Source organism: Sceloporus undulatus, chromosome 2 (genome assembly GCF_019175285.1).
Source record: "Sceloporus undulatus isolate JIND9_A2432 ecotype Alabama chromosome 2, SceUnd_v1.1, whole genome shotgun sequence".
Taxonomy (NCBI): domain Eukaryota; kingdom Metazoa; phylum Chordata; class Lepidosauria; order Squamata; family Phrynosomatidae; genus Sceloporus; species Sceloporus undulatus.
In genome coordinates this window covers 218,381,307-218,399,685 of record NC_056523.1, presented here as the reverse complement: position 1 = coordinate 218,399,685, position 18,379 = coordinate 218,381,307, and the positions used below count along the sequence as shown (strand labels likewise).

The window sequence follows — 18,379 nt, the reverse complement described above, 5'->3', positions numbered from 1 at the left end:
GACACATAAATAAAATGCTGAAGACTGGATTTGAACAATCCACTTCAAATCAAAAGGTTCCCATATGTTTTAAGTACACACACACACACACACACAAAGAGAGAGAGAGAGAGAGAAAGTACTTCTCCTTTCCCTGGAGAGGTTCCCCACTTTTCTGGCTGGGCGCTATAGCTCCACCATGCTTAAAGAACAAGACGCTGCCACTGTCTGGGCAGAACTGATAAGAACTACATATGGAATGGCCTGGAGCTTGTTCAAAAATGAATTCCTTTTGAATCACTACCATAAAGGAAAGAGCTCAGTCTTAGTAAATTTTCAAGATCAAACAAGAGCAAGGACAAGAAAGAATGGAGTTCAGGCAAGCTTTAAGGTTAATGATTCAGGAAAAAGGGAGAGAAGAGCCAAACTGATTTCCTGCCTCTCCAGCTGTTCCTCCTTTTAGTATTTTGACAGCAGTCCATAGGTCTCTTTTCCTGGCAACTGTTTTAAACTTGCTTAGATCAGGTAGAGTGAGTGCAGCACTAACCAGAGAGACACTACAGCATTGTAACTACCTGAACATGAGGCATGAAGTCCTTCATTTAATTTCTTTAGCCATGCACTCACTAAATAAATTTTTAAACAAAGGCTGGATGACCATCTGTCAAAGGGTGCTATGATTGTGTGTTCCTGCATGGCAGGGGGAATTGGACTGGATGGCCCTTGTAGTCTCTTACAACTCTATGACTCTAAATAGTCTGAAGCTAAAGTTCTTTCTCCTTCGTACCCACAGTATCATGGAGGTAATAATACTGAACTGCCTAAAAGAGCCATCATAGTGGAGTGAGCCCTCGGTAGTCACTAGGGTTTGGCTCCAGAATCTCCCATGGATACCAAAATCTGTTGATGCTCAAGTCCCATTATATACAATGCTGTAGAATAATGACATCTTTTATTTTTTTTTAAAAAAAATGGCAAAATCAAGGTGTTTTTTGTTTGTTTGTGTGTGAATATTTTCAAACTGTGGTTGGCTGAATCCATAGATGTGGATACTATATTACTAATATCCATCATAATTACAAATGCAGTCAGCCCTCTGTATCCATGTGTTTCACATCCATGGACTCAACCATTCACAGCTTGGAAATTTTAAGGGAAAATCCAAAAATCAAACCTTGATTTTGCCATTTTATATAAAGCACATCATTACATATAATGGGAATTGAACATCCATGAATTTAGTATCCATGAGGGGTTATGGAACCAAATCTTAGAGGATATCAAAGGCCCACTGTAAAGGTGCAATATAAATGGGAAGAATAGATTTCACATGTTGAGACCAAGAACTACAGTCACTTTCTTCCACTTGACAGTCCAAATACAGTTAGCCTTCCTTATCAATGGATTTTTTATCCACAGATTCGAGCATCCACAGCTTGAAAATATTCAGAAAAAGCATAAATTCTAAATAGCAAACTTTGATTTTGCAATTTTATATAAGGGACATCATTTTGCTATGCCATTGTATTTAATGGGACTTGAACATCCACGGATTTTGTTACCCACAGAAGGTCCTGGAACCAAACCCCAGCGGATAACAAGGGACCACTGTATACAAGACTGTGATATCTGAAACAACATAATGGTGTTACTAAAGGCAGTATCATGAGACAACATGACTCACTGGAAAAGATGATAATGCTTGGTAAAGTGGAAGGCAGTAGGAACCACACAACAGGATGATTGTTTTAATCAAGGAAGCCCCATCCATGAGTTTACAAGAACTGAGCAGGACATGGCTCTTGGAGAAGTCTCATTCCTAGGGTCACCATAAGTTGAAGTCAACTAGCACCAAATAATAATTAATTGTGGCAAAGCACTTTAAATGAAAATTTACAGCATATTTATGGATGAAATTCATAGGTCCGGTAAACACTGCCAGGAAGCGGTGTCCTTGCGGCGATAGTAGGGTTCGGGAGCACGCACCAACCGCACATTCTGAGCCCTATTACGTGTGGGCGGTGCCACTACTGCACAGCACTGCCCACACAGGGGGCATGTTAATGACGTGTGGGCATCTTAGCACCCACATGTCTATTCCAGGAAGCGGAGTCGTAAGGGCTGTGATACAGCTCTTACGACATTGCAAAAAGGAGCGGCTCTAGGCAGCTCCTTTTTTGCTGCACAGTGGCGCCTCACCGTTTGGCAACACTACAGAGCAAAAAGGGGCAGTGTTTTCCCACCCGTCTGTACTGCCCCTAAGAAACACAGCATATGTAAAGTCCAAAGCACCCATGCTATTAATTCACATCTACAGTTTAGCACAGAATTTATAACAGGACCCCAGGGTTGCTTTGAAGCAGTACCAGGTTTCAGTTTCAGAGGCTCACAAAAATTTTCCAACCAACGTACCATGTTGGTGGTGGGGAAATCGATTTAAATGACCTGCATAGACATGCCTTCAGGCTGCCACCACACTGTAGAATTAATGCAAATTGACACCATTTTAACTGTCATTCCATCCTATGGAATCCTGAGATTCATGTTTTGTTGTGGCATCAGAGCTCTCTGAGAGTGAAGCTAAATACACCACAAAACTACAAATCCCAGAATTCCATAATACTGAGCCATGGATGTTAAAGAGGTATCGAACTTCATTCATTCTGCAGTGTACATGCAGCAGCCTTAAAGTTATGCCCAGATATTAAAAGATTATTTTAAAGGGCAAGGAAAATTAAAAGCACAATGCAGCCTTTCAAGGCAAAGAACATTTCCTGGCACACAACATGGCTACAAACTATAAGGAGAAAGGAGGTATAACATATTGTGCTGGAAAAATCATTATGACTTGGCCTCTTTACAATTTTAAAATTCCAGGCAGACACATCATGCATGTCAGATTCACCCAACATCTTGAAGAAGCACAGATATGGAAAAGGCAGTTGCTACACCCAGGCCAAGCATCTCAGCTTGTAACATGTGAAATGAGCAAAAAATGGTGAACAGGTCTAAAGGTCAGAGAAGGCCAGCAAAACATTGATATAAAAATAGCAGTGCATTTCCACAATGGGAGGGGGTCCAGGCACTGGTATGCAAGGTATCTATCTACCTCCATGTGTCTCATTTAGATCAGGTCTCCATACTACCTAGAGTCCAAAATCACTTCTGAAATGGATGTCAGAGGATCCCATGGTTGCAGCCCTTCCTCATATTCCATGCACCTTGATGAAAGTGAGATAAAACAGGAAGGTGCTATAAAAAGTAAGGACCTCAAATGCTTGCTGCAGTAGCAAAAACCAAGATCCACTTGTTTCAGATCCATACCTGAGCAGACATTTATGGATCCACTTCTCACCAGTGGTGTCACCAGGGCTGGTGTCATCTAGTGTGGTAACTCATGGTGTCAACCACCCCACACTGACCTCCTCCCATACCACATCATACAGAGTCCTTAGAAATGATTTTTTTGTACTAATGTTAAGTCATAAACCATAATTCCTGTATATAATCGAATGTGATGATAATAGTTGCAACAAAATAACTAGATAAATTAAAATTACACCTTTACAATGCCAAACACATGTATTTACATGTACGTAGTTTCATGTGGTTAATGTAAAAAATTGGTAAGGTGTGATGTTCGAGAAAAATTATTTATAAACTTTAAAATTAAATCTCTTCATGATGTCCCATATGATCTCTGAACAATTTATTATTGAGAAGGAGGAACATCCGACTGGCTCCAAAAAGAGACCTGGGGGCTTATTCATTTGGAAGTGGACTGCCCTCCCCCAATGAAAGGCTGTTTTTACACCTCTTTTAACCAGGAAAACCTCCATTTCAGAAGACAGACCTGCAGTACAGGTGAAGGCACATCGCCAGCTGCTTCACATGGCATGTGGAGGTGCTTATAGGCAACCACTGTGCCACTCCTTTCACCTTTACACAGAGTGAGTTGAGTGATGTGGTGGTGGGGGAGACGCTCCAACAAAAAACCTTTCATAAGAATAAGAGAGGTTCGTTCCCTAAATGCGGTGTTCATGGATTCTCTGAACCAGTAGGAGAGATCATGTCATGGCAGCTCTATGCTAGCCATATTGCAACTGTTTCATTAATAATAGACATGGTGATGCTACATCTGGACTTTTAGCGAGAGCACTGTAATTTCATGAATGCTTTATCTCCCTGAAGGGCTGAGGAGAGATCCCATGACACAGGCTAAGCTAACATCCCATTGTTGGTGGAGCCTGAGAAATGCATTAGAAGAGCCTTCAAAATGCCATATCCATTAAACTTTGCATCCCCAAGGGAAAACTAAAAGCAAATCTGGTATAAAGAAAAGAACATAAATTTAGCAAGAATAGAATCACTGAACACATTTAGAGGCCTGTGGCCCAAGGAGAATTTTGCGTGGTCTTAACCAAAGATTAGCTAGCCATAATGAGACAAATGAAAAAAAATCAGTTTTATTGTTCTGCCCTGCTGTTCAACCCATTAAATAATCTTATCAAGGGTATTGCCTAAGTGGTACTGTGACATAATTAAACAGCAGGCTATCTCGTTCTACAGAAATCAATACAGACATTAACATTAATTTCTCTCTCTTCTATATACTATGTACTACGTTGTACATGAACGTTATGGTTCAACTGAATTTTTTATCTATTTAAATATTTGCAATTTTGCTGAAAGCGCAAACCAGTGTGGGGAGCAGAAAATAGCTGAGTTTTAACATTGTAATTATTGTTGCTTCATATGACTGCTATAAGATTGCTTCTTACGTTACAGTAAAACTTGACATATCAGTAACATTTCACAAAATTTCAAAGTTTTATGGCTTCAACTAGTGATACAGACACAGACTCCGGAGAGTATGGTTCCAAACCAGGCATTGACATGATGGATTTGGTATTAGTTTGCATGATTCAGAACTTAGCAAAGTTACTTTTTTGACCGCAACTCCCACAATCATACTCTGTCCTAAAAGTAACTTTTCCAAGCAACTGCTTGTGCTGGCTGGCTGAGTCTAAGAGTTGTCATACACTCTTCAAGCCATGGAAAGTTTTCATAGAAACTCACACACATCAGGAATGAATATGGAGACTGTGGCGCAACAGGAGATTCCTCAGTTTCCCCCATCAGCTCCTCACCTGCCAAGATTCAAAATGTGTGTTTAAAACAAATATATACCACTTAGGGCAAATTGCTGTGTATGAGGTTACCTGGATACTTTTGAACTAATGTGAAATTAAAACATAATCTAAATTTTGCAGTACAGCAAAAACACCCTCTTTTGAGCATTTCCTTTCAACATCTGATTAAAACTTAAAAGATTAAATAAAGCCAATGTGGTTTTCAGCCATTGTATTTTGCAGACTCTCAAGACTGCAACTTAGCTGCAAAGCTCACTGGAATGCCTTGTAACAGTCACTAACTCTTCACCTTATCTTCCTCATAGGGTTGATGTGGTAAGGACTGGGGAGCAGGTAACAGAAAGGAAAGATCTATGTATTTTGAGCATACATAAATGTATCCATATATAAGATTTTCAGTATACAATCTGATAATTTAAAAAAACCAGACAGGAGCAAGACTTTTAAAAGTGAAATATCTGGAAATATCCTTTAATACAGTGGTTCTCAAACAGTGGGGTGGGACCCCCAGGGGGGCACAAGAGTTGCTCAAGGGGGTGCAAGACTTGAGAAGACCTCTATCTCTTCTTCCCAAACCTTTTTATATTTAAAATTTACACATGGGTTGAGTTAAATATGGAATTTACTTAAATAAAACTGTTCTAATTTGAACAATGTTATTACCTTATAAAATGTTAAAATATGAATACACATGGATTTGTGAATGAAAATACACACATTAAATAAACAAAATATTTTTATTCATATATTATGTTGAGGGGGACATGATGTAGATGTAAAGAGGGATCCCAAGAGTAAAAAGTTGGAGTACCTCTGCTTTACTAGCATGTATTTGAAAGCCTAACACATACAGGGCTGTGAGTTTCTTGTGGTATGACATGCACGCATTGATGAATGGCTGTGAGAATGCTGCACTGAAACAGTTTCAGGGTTTTTTTATTTGTCAGAGAATTGTCTGTGTTCCCCACTCTGCATCAAACCATTACTAAGTGATTTACTATCAAACCAATACTTAATGTTCAAAGCCATTTTAGGGACACAGGGGACTGACAACACTGAAGTGCTACATGAATTTCAAAAGATAATAGAGCTCAACAAACAGCAACATCACCCCACCACCACCTTGCAAAGCCCTTGAGTTGATATAACGCACTTTGGAAATTATCATGTTGTGTGAGGTCTGGAAAGATAGAGAGCCAAAGTAGTGCAGTGGAAACCAGTCTGAATCCCCACTTAGTCATGGAAACCCACTGGATGACCATGGGCAAGTCACAGCCTCAAGGGAAGGCAAGGACAAATCTCCTCTGAATAAATCTTGCCAAGAAAACCCTATGATAGGGTGGTCATATGTTTGGGGATCAACTTGAAGACATATAACAACAAAAACTTTGAGTCATTCAACAGGTGCTGCCTTAAGTTGTCAAAATGCTTCAATTACTTTGCTACTTCTGTACAGCTGTTGAGAAGTCTTGGATACGTTTTTTAACAAACGTGGAACAGTTACACTAAAAGGGTTGCAAGGACAAATAGGTACCAAGAGTATAAATCAGCAACACTACAAAGATGAAATATGATGCTTCAACAGCCCACACATTCACTGATAAGAAGCCTTTAGAGTTAATGCCTTCATTAGAATCAATGGCACCATGGAAAATATGTTAGAATATCTGATCACAGCCTACAACAATAGTTTTGACAAAACCTTCACTGTCCTGGCAGTTCTTCTTTTTAATATTTCAAGTTCCCAAGTCATGTGAGTGTCAGTTTGAAATGCCCAGATTATCTCCCAGTAGAATTCACTAAACAATTTCAGTGATTTGCTGAATTCACTTTCTTCTCAGATACTAAGAGAAACAGTTATGAAAACATATCTATTTGGATATATGGCGCTATCTTTGAATCCAATGTGACAGACTATTCCCCAGAATGCTGAAACTGCACTGTGGGTTGTATTGGTCACTAATGAACAGTGATTGTAACAGAGAATAGTCTATCTTTCTTCTAAAAAGGATCAAAACTGTCCTCTAATCTACTGGAACTCAACAGCATCTCATTGCCTGGTTCTTTATGAACACTGAGTAGAAATTTGAGCTATTTCTGAATTACCATGGTAGCATTCGTGACTTTGCTAGAGCCAAACTGAGGGGAAAAAGGGGTTTGAAGAAATGAACATACTGCATCATTTATGTTTATCTATGATTTAAATCACTTTAGCTGACTTTGTTGTTTCTATTTTTTGCAACATGCAGTAATTTCACTTCTGGCTTTCCTTCCCGTTAGCCTCTTAAAGCATTCGTAACTTTAATCCAAGTCCATCTATAGCATGTAATTAGCCACTGAAGGGGCAGACCCAAATCTCCTAAAGTATCACTTCATCAATTGCTCAAGTGCTCATATTGGAGGCACCAATGAGATCACACAGTGTTAAAGGAAAACTAGACACCATGCCAGAAAGTGGCTTTGTAAAGTAATCTACTCCTCAAGAAGGGTGTGGGACCCGAGGCAGACTTCTGGTCTGTCCAGAGATCTCATGTCCTTTTTGGAATTAGTTTCCTAGCCAAGTAGATGTCTGGCTATGGCTCACCATCCCTTGCTTCCTCCTGTTTGCCTCTACAGGATTTGAATCAATCTGACAAGCTCTTCCTGCCCTCGAGGGGAACAAAACTGGTCAGGATAGAAAATGTAGAAGCTACTCTTCATATTAGAAACATGATCCATGTGTCTGTTCTTGGGCTGCATTTTCTTCTTTAAAATATCCAAGGAGATTGAAAATAAATTAAAATGTGAAGCATCAGCTTTGGACGAACATTATTTACTGGTTAGCAGGAGACAACCAGAACAGAGTGGTTATGTTTACACATACCAAAAATATTATCAAATGGAGGAGAAAGGAAATCACATTCCTGTTTGTGCATGCCTTAAATGTATAGCTGAAAAAGTATGAGGAGGGGGGAATCCTAAAATCAAGATACTTCTCATCAAAGCAGCTGTGAAAAGCAGTATACAACTCAAAACTATATGCCACTGAAATTTATTTTATCTTCCTTAATTAACAAAAATGATTGAATTAACAAAAAAACCTAGCTTGTATTTTCCCCACAATGGAAGAGTAGTACCGTATTTTCTGGTGTATAAGACGACTTTTGAAGCCCTGAAAATAGTCTTCAAAGTTGGGGGTCGTCCTATACGCCGGGTTAAGCCCGGCCTGCTCCTGCCTTCCCAGGCCCAGGCCTCCACAGAGGCCGGGAAGGAGTGCCTCCTCCGGTGCGAGGGCCGCCAGCCTTGCCCTCCTTCCAGGCCTCCGCAGAGACCGGGAAGGAGCGCCTCTGCCGGCGCGAGGGCCGCTGGCCTTGCCCTCCTTCCAAGCCTCTGCAGAGGCCGGGAAGGAGTGTCTCCTGGCCTCTGAGGAGACCCAGGTCTCCTCAGAGGCTGGGAAGCAGTGCCTCCGCCGGTGCGAGTGAACGCCGGCCTGCTCCCTTCTTGGATTTGGAGGAGGGGGTCTTATACTGCAAATATATCTTAAAGTCTAAATTTTAATAAGAAAAGTTAGGGGTCATCTTATACGCCCCATCATCTTATACACCGAAAAATACGGTAATATTAATAACTTCGAATTATAATTATATGTTCTTAGCCTACTCACCAGTTTCAGTGTTATAATCTAAGGTTTCAGTGTTATAAACCTTAGTTGTTAATTCATTCAGTAGCAAAACTGCCTTCAAGAATGGGGAAAAACATTAGTAGGCAAGCTGAGAAACCATGAAAGAATATGGTAATATGCATCCATGGCTTGAAAATATTCAAAAATATATAAACATTCTCCAAAACAAGCCTTGATTTTGTCATTTTATATAAAGGGCACCATTTTACTATGCCACTGTCTTTAATGGGACTCGAGCATTTATGGATTTTGGTATCTATTGGGGCAGGGATCCTAGAACCAAACCCCGGTGGATACAAAGGGCCCAATGTAATAGTGAAAGGAGCTGTGTCTATCTAGGGAATCAGAAAGAGCCAAATTAGGACCCTTAAGAAGCCTGGATTCAGCCTAAGGTTCACCCACCCCTGCTCTAGAGAATACAGTAGGAGCAGAGGTGACTTGACACAGTACAGTTGGACCTTGGTATCTGCAGGGGATCCGTTCTGGACATACATACATACGTGGATACCAAAAACACGGGACCTCAAGGCCCATTCTCCCTAATAGTGGTGCGACATGTGCACAGCCAATAGTGCGTCTGCATTCCCACATCAATACTGGGGACAATGGCGGCTTTCTGTCCATGGATATATAAATCCACAAATGGCAAGCCTGCAGATAAGGAGGGCCTGCTGTACATCTGGTGAGTGAGTATTCCCACCCTGAGCATACAATGTATTCTCCACAATGTACTGCAGTCTTTCTCTAAAGGAGACATCAGCAGTTTTGTTATAACACTACAAGTTCTCCATTATGTATATGTCTTTGTGGAATATACAAAGTTTTATTCCTTATACTGAGAATGGAAACTTCAATTGCTCATAATGTTTTCAAATATCCTTTGGTATTCCTAGACAGTGTTATGTCTGAATACTGAGGAGGCCTCAAACCCTGTAAATGAATCAGCTGCATAGCCAATTTGCCCCAGTCTCACAAAACGCTAGTATATTTACATCTTTTGTCTTATCTTATATAGCTGCTAATGTGAATCATCATTAGCAATGTAGTTCTCATGCCTTTCCCTATATTTCATTTACTGTGGGACTTTTATTCGGAGCAAGAATTAACATTCATGAAGAAACAGAAGTTTGTATCATTCAGTGTCATTATCTATACTGAATGAGAGACACTGCATTAGGCTTAAACAAGAATCTGTTTATGCCATTGAAGGAAATATCTCCAATCCTGAAGAGTGTACACATATTCAATATAAGCACTGTAAAATACATACCATACTGTGAAGGCAACAAAGTCAAAAAACTATTGAGAAGCATTCATGACACTCTTCCAAGTACAGTCGGCCCTTCTTATATACGGATTCAAGCATCCACAGTTTGAAAATGTTAAAAAAAAGTATAAATCTCAAATATCAAACTTTGATTTTCCATTTTTTATAAAGGACACCATTTTGCTATGTCATTATATTTAATGGGACTTAAACATCCATGGATTTTGTTAAACATGGGGGATCTTGGAACCAAACCCCAGCGTATAACAAGAGTCCACTGTAACAAGGAAAGGAAGAAAGCAAATAAATTCTGCTTGAAACCTTCTTTCCCTACCAGAGATAACAATCATGATCCTGAACATGTTTCCTTCAAAATATGTTCTACTTATACCCATTTGTGTAATTTACCCAGAGCTTAGAAAAATTACTTTTTGGATAACACCTCCCAGAATCCCCCAGGATGGTCATTGGCCATGCTAGCTGAAGGATCTTGGGAGGAGTACCCCAAAAATTATATTTTCTCAAGATCTGAATTTATCACCTACACCCATGTCATAAAAGACAGTTTCTTCATACACACAATAGATTCAATGGCAACTGTTATAATCCAAAATTAAATTCTAGAATACAAAGTAAACTACCCCAAATCAACAAATCCTTTGGTTTAAAGCAGTGTACTCTTTCACGCTCACCGCCATGGGATCAAAGTAGCACAGGCAAGCTCCAAGCTGTTCTCAGCCAAGGCAAACAAGATCTCAAACCCTCCAAAGAACAGACTGAGAATCACATTTCACACAGTACATTATTCCCCTCTGACATGGAATTTTAGTTTGTGTAAGGAAAAAATGTTTAAAAATATATGTATTATAATTCATAAAGAATGCACACATGGCTATTTAGTTCTATGTAGATGGATACACAGATACAGAAAGAACCAAATGCCAGTGTCACAGTTTTCTGGCAGGGCACAAGCTGTGGGTCTTGAACTGGCACTTGAGAAATGGCAGATAGTGATACAAACTGTGGGCCACCATCCTATTCTAGCAAACAAAGGAAAATGCAGGAAAATTAATACAATTAAATATATATCTTAAATTGATTGTTATAAGCCTTTGTGGTTTGCACATCCTTTTGAGAAGCCAGTGGGAACTATGGGCTTCATCACCAATAAAATGCACTTGAAACACTCTTTTATAGATTGCAGGAAGGAAATCAGGGTGAAATCTATTTTCTGTGTCTGGTTTGTAGACCCATTGGAGTCCACAGTTTAAGAAACCTGCCTTACACCATTAGACCAGAGGAGATCAGACAACGCTTTCAAATTTCCATCAGACTTTCTACATGACAAAAAGGAAAGGGAATGATGGGAACATAAGTACTGTAGAGGATCCAGGAAATCCTGCAACAGGGTGGAAGTTTTCTACACCTGAAAAATGCATGCTTACAATTCTCCACACTGACAGCATGCATCCCAAGCACTGTTTGAAAGTAAACTCCAGCAACATGGCCAAACAAGGCACTGTATAAGACTAGGTGTGAGTGTTGGAAAGAAAGCACTGAAGGTGACATTTATGTAACTGGCAAAGTAAAAACATTCTTACCTGTCATTATCCTTTGCGCTTCATATGGCTCCATGTAGCCAGTGTTTTCTCCTTTGCCAGTTCTGCTGCCCTCACTTTTGGCATCAAATGGGTCAGAATAGTCATCTGCTATTAGAACCTGGAACACAAGACAAGAAAAGTACATTCTCAGTTGAGAGGACTTCTGAGTAACTGTAAATAGTTTCTTAAAACATTGCAAAGTATCACAGGTTCAGCTTCATAGAGTTCATCTCCAGAATGATGCTACCTATTCCTTTCTAATGGATCATTAAACAAAGTTTTCAGTTAAGTTTGGAAAGATATTTTGTTGTTGTCTTTATTTATCGCCCTCATTTACTTCTGTATATTTGGTCCTCTAATGAGTAGAGCTTTGATCCTCTAAGGAGCTGTGTGTGCGTGTGTGCGCACACACGTGCACGCATGCGTGTACACCCTTATTGACTTGATTTTCCAACCCCACATATCAAGCCTCAGGATTTGTCAAAAGAGTGATTTTTCAAGCCTATTTCACACCAGAACAATGAATTATCCCCCCTTTACAGGTCCTGTGATTCCTTCAAGACTAACACATTTATTACAGGGCAGGGTTTTGTGAACTACAGCCCACACTATCAGTTAAATTTCTGATTCTCTAAGATAACAGCAAAACAAAATATTATAACTTGGTTTAGGGAGCAATTATCCAAGCATAGAGTCTGTAAACCCTTGGGAAAGCTCGAAGAATGATTTTTACCAGCTAATGAATTGCATTACATTCTAGTCCACATATGTTTAAACACATCATAAAGAAATCATTTATCCAAATCCAATCTTAGACTGAAATGCTCCAATCAAATCATATGCTAGAATTCTGTTGAGACACTACACCAATATGAAAATAGTTACACAAGAGGTTAGACATTCTCAGAAGCTGTTTTGGTGTGGTCCCAGGAACAGCCAATCATTCTACAAGCACAAACACATAACCCTCTTTTTCACGTTTGATGAGCTGAGTTGTGGAAATCAACTGATCACTGTTCAGTTAATACTGCCCATGTACAATCAGATGAGCAACTGCTTAATGACATTGGCAATTAGTTATGTTGTGCTAAAAGTATAAAGAATCTTGTCCAGTGTCTCTAATTCAGTCTAGGTCACAGATTTAGGTCTGAATATCCAGACAGCCATCTACTCAAACTAGCTAACTACAAGCCAACTTGAAAAACTCGAAAACTCGAAAATAATAAAATGAAATTCAACAGAGACAACTGCAAAATTCTACATTTAGCCACAAAAATCAAAGGCACAGGTATAGAATGGGAGATACTTGACTCAGCAGTCAATGATAAGGACTTTGAAATTATTGTTCATCACAGGTTACACATGAGCCAGCAATGTGATGCTGCAGAAAGGAAGGCAAAAGCTTTTTTAGCCTACCTTAACAGAACCATAGTTTCCCAGTCAAAGTGGGTAATAGCCCCACTGCATTCTCAGCTCATCAGGTCTCACCTGTAGTACTGCTTTCAGTTCTGGGCACCTCATTTTAAGAAGGATATAGACAATGGAGTGAGTTCAGAGAAGAGCAACGAAGACGATTAAGAGGTATGGAGACCAAAACCTATGAGCTGAGGTTGAAGGAGCTGAGCATGTTCAGCTTGGCAAAGAGAAGACTGGGGGTGGCATGATCACAGTCTTAAAATACCTCTGCTTTCTCAGAGGGTAGAACTAGGTGGAATGGTTTTAAATTACACAGTGGGAGATTTTGAATAAACAACAAAGGGACCATGACAGTAAGAGCTGTTTAGCAATAGAACCAATTGCCTAGAGAGGTGGTGATGTTTCCTTCTCTGGACATCTTCAAAAATTGGCTGGGCAACTACCTGCCAGGGATGCTCTAGCTGGAGAGCCTTCACCTCATAGTCCATAGACCCCTTTCCAACTCTATGATTCTATGACAGTTGAAGGGATAAGAGATGGACATGTTTGAATTATGCACTCACTTTGCACAGGGCAACAAGGATTCCAAACAGGGCCTGGCAAGTGGTCCACATCAACCAGTGCAGTGGTCAAGACTGCTGGACTGAGACTTGGGAGATCCTGGTTAAATATTATAACTCAGCCATGAAACTCACTGAGCGACTGTGACTCTCTCTCAGCCTGATCAACATACAAGGTTGTTGTGATAATAAAAAGAGTAGCCGATGAGCCAAATAAACCAACTTAGAAAAGAATATAGCAACACTGAATACATTACATCAATAAATCCCATGCAAGACCCAGCAGTACTGTGACAGATGAACCTGGAAAAATCTCCCCAAAAACAGTAAGTGTGGAAAACACTTAGGAAATCAAGCTTTGAAAGCAAGACTTTTTCCTCTAGTAGAGCCAGTGTGAAGTAGTGGTTTGAGAGTTGGACTATGACTTTGGAGACTAGGGTTCAATTTCCCACTTCAAAGATGCCTCAGATTTAAGCAAGGGGAAAATACAGTACTACTACACTTGTCCCTCCACATTCGCTGGGGTCAAGGCCACAGGACCCCTGTGAATGTGGAAAAAATGCAAATGACAAAACTGATTTTACCTGAGAGAACCTCTTGGAATCTCTAGGTCCCTCAGTGCAACTCTATGGTCAACATCTGCCAGGCGCTGACCATAGACTTGTGCTGGGGGAGCTACAGATGTCTAGTGGAGCATTCTCTCTAGGAATCTCCAGATCCTTCAGTGCAACATTTGGTTAATGTTGACTATAAAGTTGCGCTGGAGGACCTAAATATTCCTAAAAAGAAGATATTGATAAAATCCATGAATAATCAAATCTGCAAAAGTCAAAGCCGCAAATGTGGAGGGACGAGTGTATATGCCTCAAGCATGACAGTTAAGTAAGTGTTTATAATAACATATTTATCTTTCAAAATGAAAGAGAATACTTTTGAACCATTCACACTGCAGAAAATCTCACACAACCTATCGAAATAACTTTATGATTCCTTGCCCAAGCAATTTAGACAGTGAGAAGAAGATCAACTCAAGAGAATACAGGGTTTAATTCCCATCTTGGTTATGAAACCTACTGGGTGACCTTGGGCAAGTCACAGGCTCTCAGCTTCAGGGGAAGAAAATGGCAAACCTCCTCTGAACAAAATTTGCCAAGAAAAACCCATGATATGTTTGCCCTAGGGTCATCATAAGTTGGAAATAACTTGAAGGCACACAACACACACACAACATGACAAAGCGTAACGCCTCAGGGAGGCAGAACAACAACAAAAACAAGGCAGGGATGCAGCTGCACTAGACAGACCTTTGCCTGATCACGCAAGGGCACTTCTTAGCATCCTTAGGTTCTTAAGAGCCTCTGCCAGCTCTTCCCTAGTTCCAGAGTAATTATTGCTTCATCTTCAAGCTGTTTTTCTCCCTTTTTTGTTATTTTGGGCCATTCAAGTGTAAGCCAACTCTGTCCATCATTTGAGGTGTAATTTAAGGCATATTCAAGAGCCTCATTAAATGCAAATTGCTAAAAATGACAAGTGCAAAATGAAGTGAGGGGGAGGGAGGCATTTCCCCCTTTCCCACCCCCACCCCAACTAAAGATCTGTAATGAATGGCTTGTTATTGCAGCTCTAATGGTTCACTCAAAGAGGGGGAAAAGAGAGAGAATGAATTGCTTGATATCTTCTGCCTAATGTGGGCCCAGGCTATAATCAGCAGCCCTGTCAGAGCAGTGTCAGAGGCTGGGGGTGCTTAGCTCAAAGACAACAGTGTGCACCAGGCAGGAGTAATTTCTCCTCGTAACAAGGGCAGGTTTTATCTCCAAAAGCCCTGCAGCTGAAACACCATCCATTTACTTCCCCGATGATGCCTTGTCAGCTGCTGATAGATAAGTATCTTGGGCGCCCCACTGTCCCCCCCCCCCCCCGGCCATATAGGGGCTGACAGTGTAATAGTTGCTTTTCTTTAGAAATAACTGCACTAAAATGACATGAGATGGGGAAGAAAAACATACAAAAGAGCCTATGCTGGGTAATGTATTTTTTATTCGATATTTCGCCTTTCTCATTTGCCAAAAAAACCCGAGAGTAAATTAAACATATAAAAAACTGTCAAACAGAGTAATGTCAAACACTGATATTGTTTAAGCACATTTGTAACATATTCTAGACCCAAAGCAATCTCAGACATGGGCACAGATATGCTTTATAAAAAAGGAAAACATCTTTTATAAATTACAGCCAGAAATTCTTGCCACATGAACGTCCCATATTTGCATCACAGCTTGTGTCAAACTTAAAAGGCCTGGTTGCTCATGGCAAGTCAAAAGCTCCATCCAAGACATCAGGCAGCAAAACCTTTCCAAGTGGTTGAGAATTTGTTCTTCCTCCTCTTTTAGGGCATCCAACTGACCACCTAGATGAACATACAACTGGTCCTCCACATTTGCAGCTTTGACATTTGACATATGCATATTTGCATATCTGATTACCATGTTCTCTCTAGGAATCCTTAGGTCCTCCAGCACAACTCTGCCAAAAGTTGACCACAGAGTCACAGTGGAAGATTTAGAGATTCCCAGAGAAAACATTTATCTTGGATTTTGTACATCCTTTAGTGTGATTCTATGATCAACATCTGGTGGATGTTGACCACAGAGTTGCACTGGATGGCCTACAGATTCCTAGAGAGGTGTTCTTTTAGGTTTAAAAAAGTGTTTGTGTTTTTTCCACTTTCCAGGGGATCCTGTGCCCCTATTCCCAGTGAATGTGGAGACCCCCCATTCAGTAGTTACAAACTGGCTAATAATAAAACAAAAGTGGGCTACATTGTACCAAGTATGACTTGTGTCCCTGCACAATCCAGATGTGCAACACGGACCTCTGCCCATGGAAACCAGGGTGGAGAATAGTTCTCATAAGACTGGCTATCATGAAACCACCAACAAGCCCAACATGACGCTAGCCACAAGCCACAAAGGTCAGGCTTCAAGGTACTTGAGTACCTTGACTGTGAGTATGCAAACATCACCAAGCCCAGCCTCAGTTGGGTTCTTCCTCTTTTAACAGTGAGGGTAAAGCCTCTTGCTGACCCCAGAAGAATCTCTTTAAGCTTGACCACAACAGTAATAGGATCCTTAATATGTCTCTGTCCTTGCTTTTTCTGGGAGCAGTCTGAATACCTGGGGACCAGAGAGGTTCAAATTCTGCAATGTGAGAAGTACAGCTTGTGCCAAATCTGGAAGGCCTACCTGAATCATAATATACTCAAAGACCACAGGGGAAGGAAATGAGGTTTACACCTGAGTCTAGGCATCCTTCTGTTCATGGTATCCTATGAAAGTCCAGCACTCCCTCCTTACTTTTCAATCCACAGACACTGTTCAGTGAGTCCAGTGAGAACCACTTCCTCATTCTCATAAGCTTCAGGAATACTGACTGCCTTTTAACACATCCACTGGAGTTCTTTTTAAAAAGAAAAATAAGGTTTAAGAGAATAGTAAAATAACTTGATGCGGTGGGGGAGTGTTGTGATTGCAGGTGCCAGCCAATTAATGCTGTGCACAGCTGATTTCTACTACAAAGTGTGTTTGTATTGGTGACTCCAAAGCTATTATTCTTAGACTTGATACCGGAGAAAAAAACTGGTCACCTGAACACAGCACAGTGAATACAGTGCATGGTGGTTCAAATTTTGTATGTCTATGTTGTTGTGCACCTTCAATTTGTTTCTGACTTATGATGATCCCAGGATGAAAACTAGCATAGGGCTCTCTTGCTAAGGTTTGTTCAGTTGATATTTGTGTTTCCCTCCCTCTGAAGAAAATATGACTTGCCTGGAGTCACACAGTGGGCCTCCATGGCTGAATGGGGATTCGAACCCTGATCTCCAAAAGTTCACAAGCTCCCTTGTGTTTCTAATGTGGTTAACTTGTGTTTTAAAACAATGAAATAGATCATAACATGTTGTAAATCAATTACTGCTTATTATTAGCAATATTTTTGCAAATATAAAATATTATGCAAATGAAACTGAGCAACTGTTCTTGGCTTTTATCCCAGAATTCCTGAAAGGAAAAGGAGTGGGGAGTGAGGAAACAATCTAAGGAGATCTTTGTGGGGTTTTCGGGCTATGTGGCCATGTTCTAGAAGAGTTCCTTCGTGACGTTTCGCCAGCATCTGTGTCTGGCATCTTCAGAGAATGCTTTAATCTAAGGAGTTACATTTTTCACAACAGGGGTGCATAGATGTCTCTTGTACACACATACACACATTCATGTACAACAGCACCTGTAGAATCAAACCTCCTTCATTGGGTTTTTTGTGGTGTTTTTGCGCCTCCCTTGACTTTGCCACTAAAATTCAAAAAGACAGGTCACCACCTAAAAGAGGACATGAGCAACTTCATAGAATATTTGACTGTAGTGAAATAACAAGATAAGAATTGACCAGAAGATTAACAGTATTTGATTGGTCAACTGACTTCTAGAGTCATGTCACAGCACAAAATCAATGGCAACCCTGGGGTTGGTGGGAATCATAGATCCATACAACTAGATCTCTTCTTCCACCTTTCAGGTCCAGTAAGCTTGTCAAGATCTATGCCGCAAGTGACATGGTCTGCTTCTTAGCAGAGGAATGATTAAACAGCTGGGATAGTAGGTGGTACTGAAAACATCCATCATAAATTCCTAGATCAATATCTGAGTTAAAACAAGAGCTTTAGCTCTCATAAACACAGAACATTGCAG

At 40.3% G+C, this 18,379-nt stretch overlaps 1 protein-coding gene across 1 annotated transcript in view; it reads right to left on the bottom strand.

The window, feature by feature from the left end:
• SHB (SH2 domain containing adaptor protein B) overlaps positions 1-18,379 on the bottom strand; it is a 197,788-nt gene that overhangs the window by 112,909 nt on the left and 66,500 nt on the right. Inside the window, exon 2 of the mRNA XM_042448509.1 lies at positions 11,662-11,779. Within this exon, the coding sequence (XP_042304443.1) occupies positions 11,662-11,779 (118 nt within the window). The remainder of the gene's footprint in view (positions 1-11,661; positions 11,780-18,379) is intronic.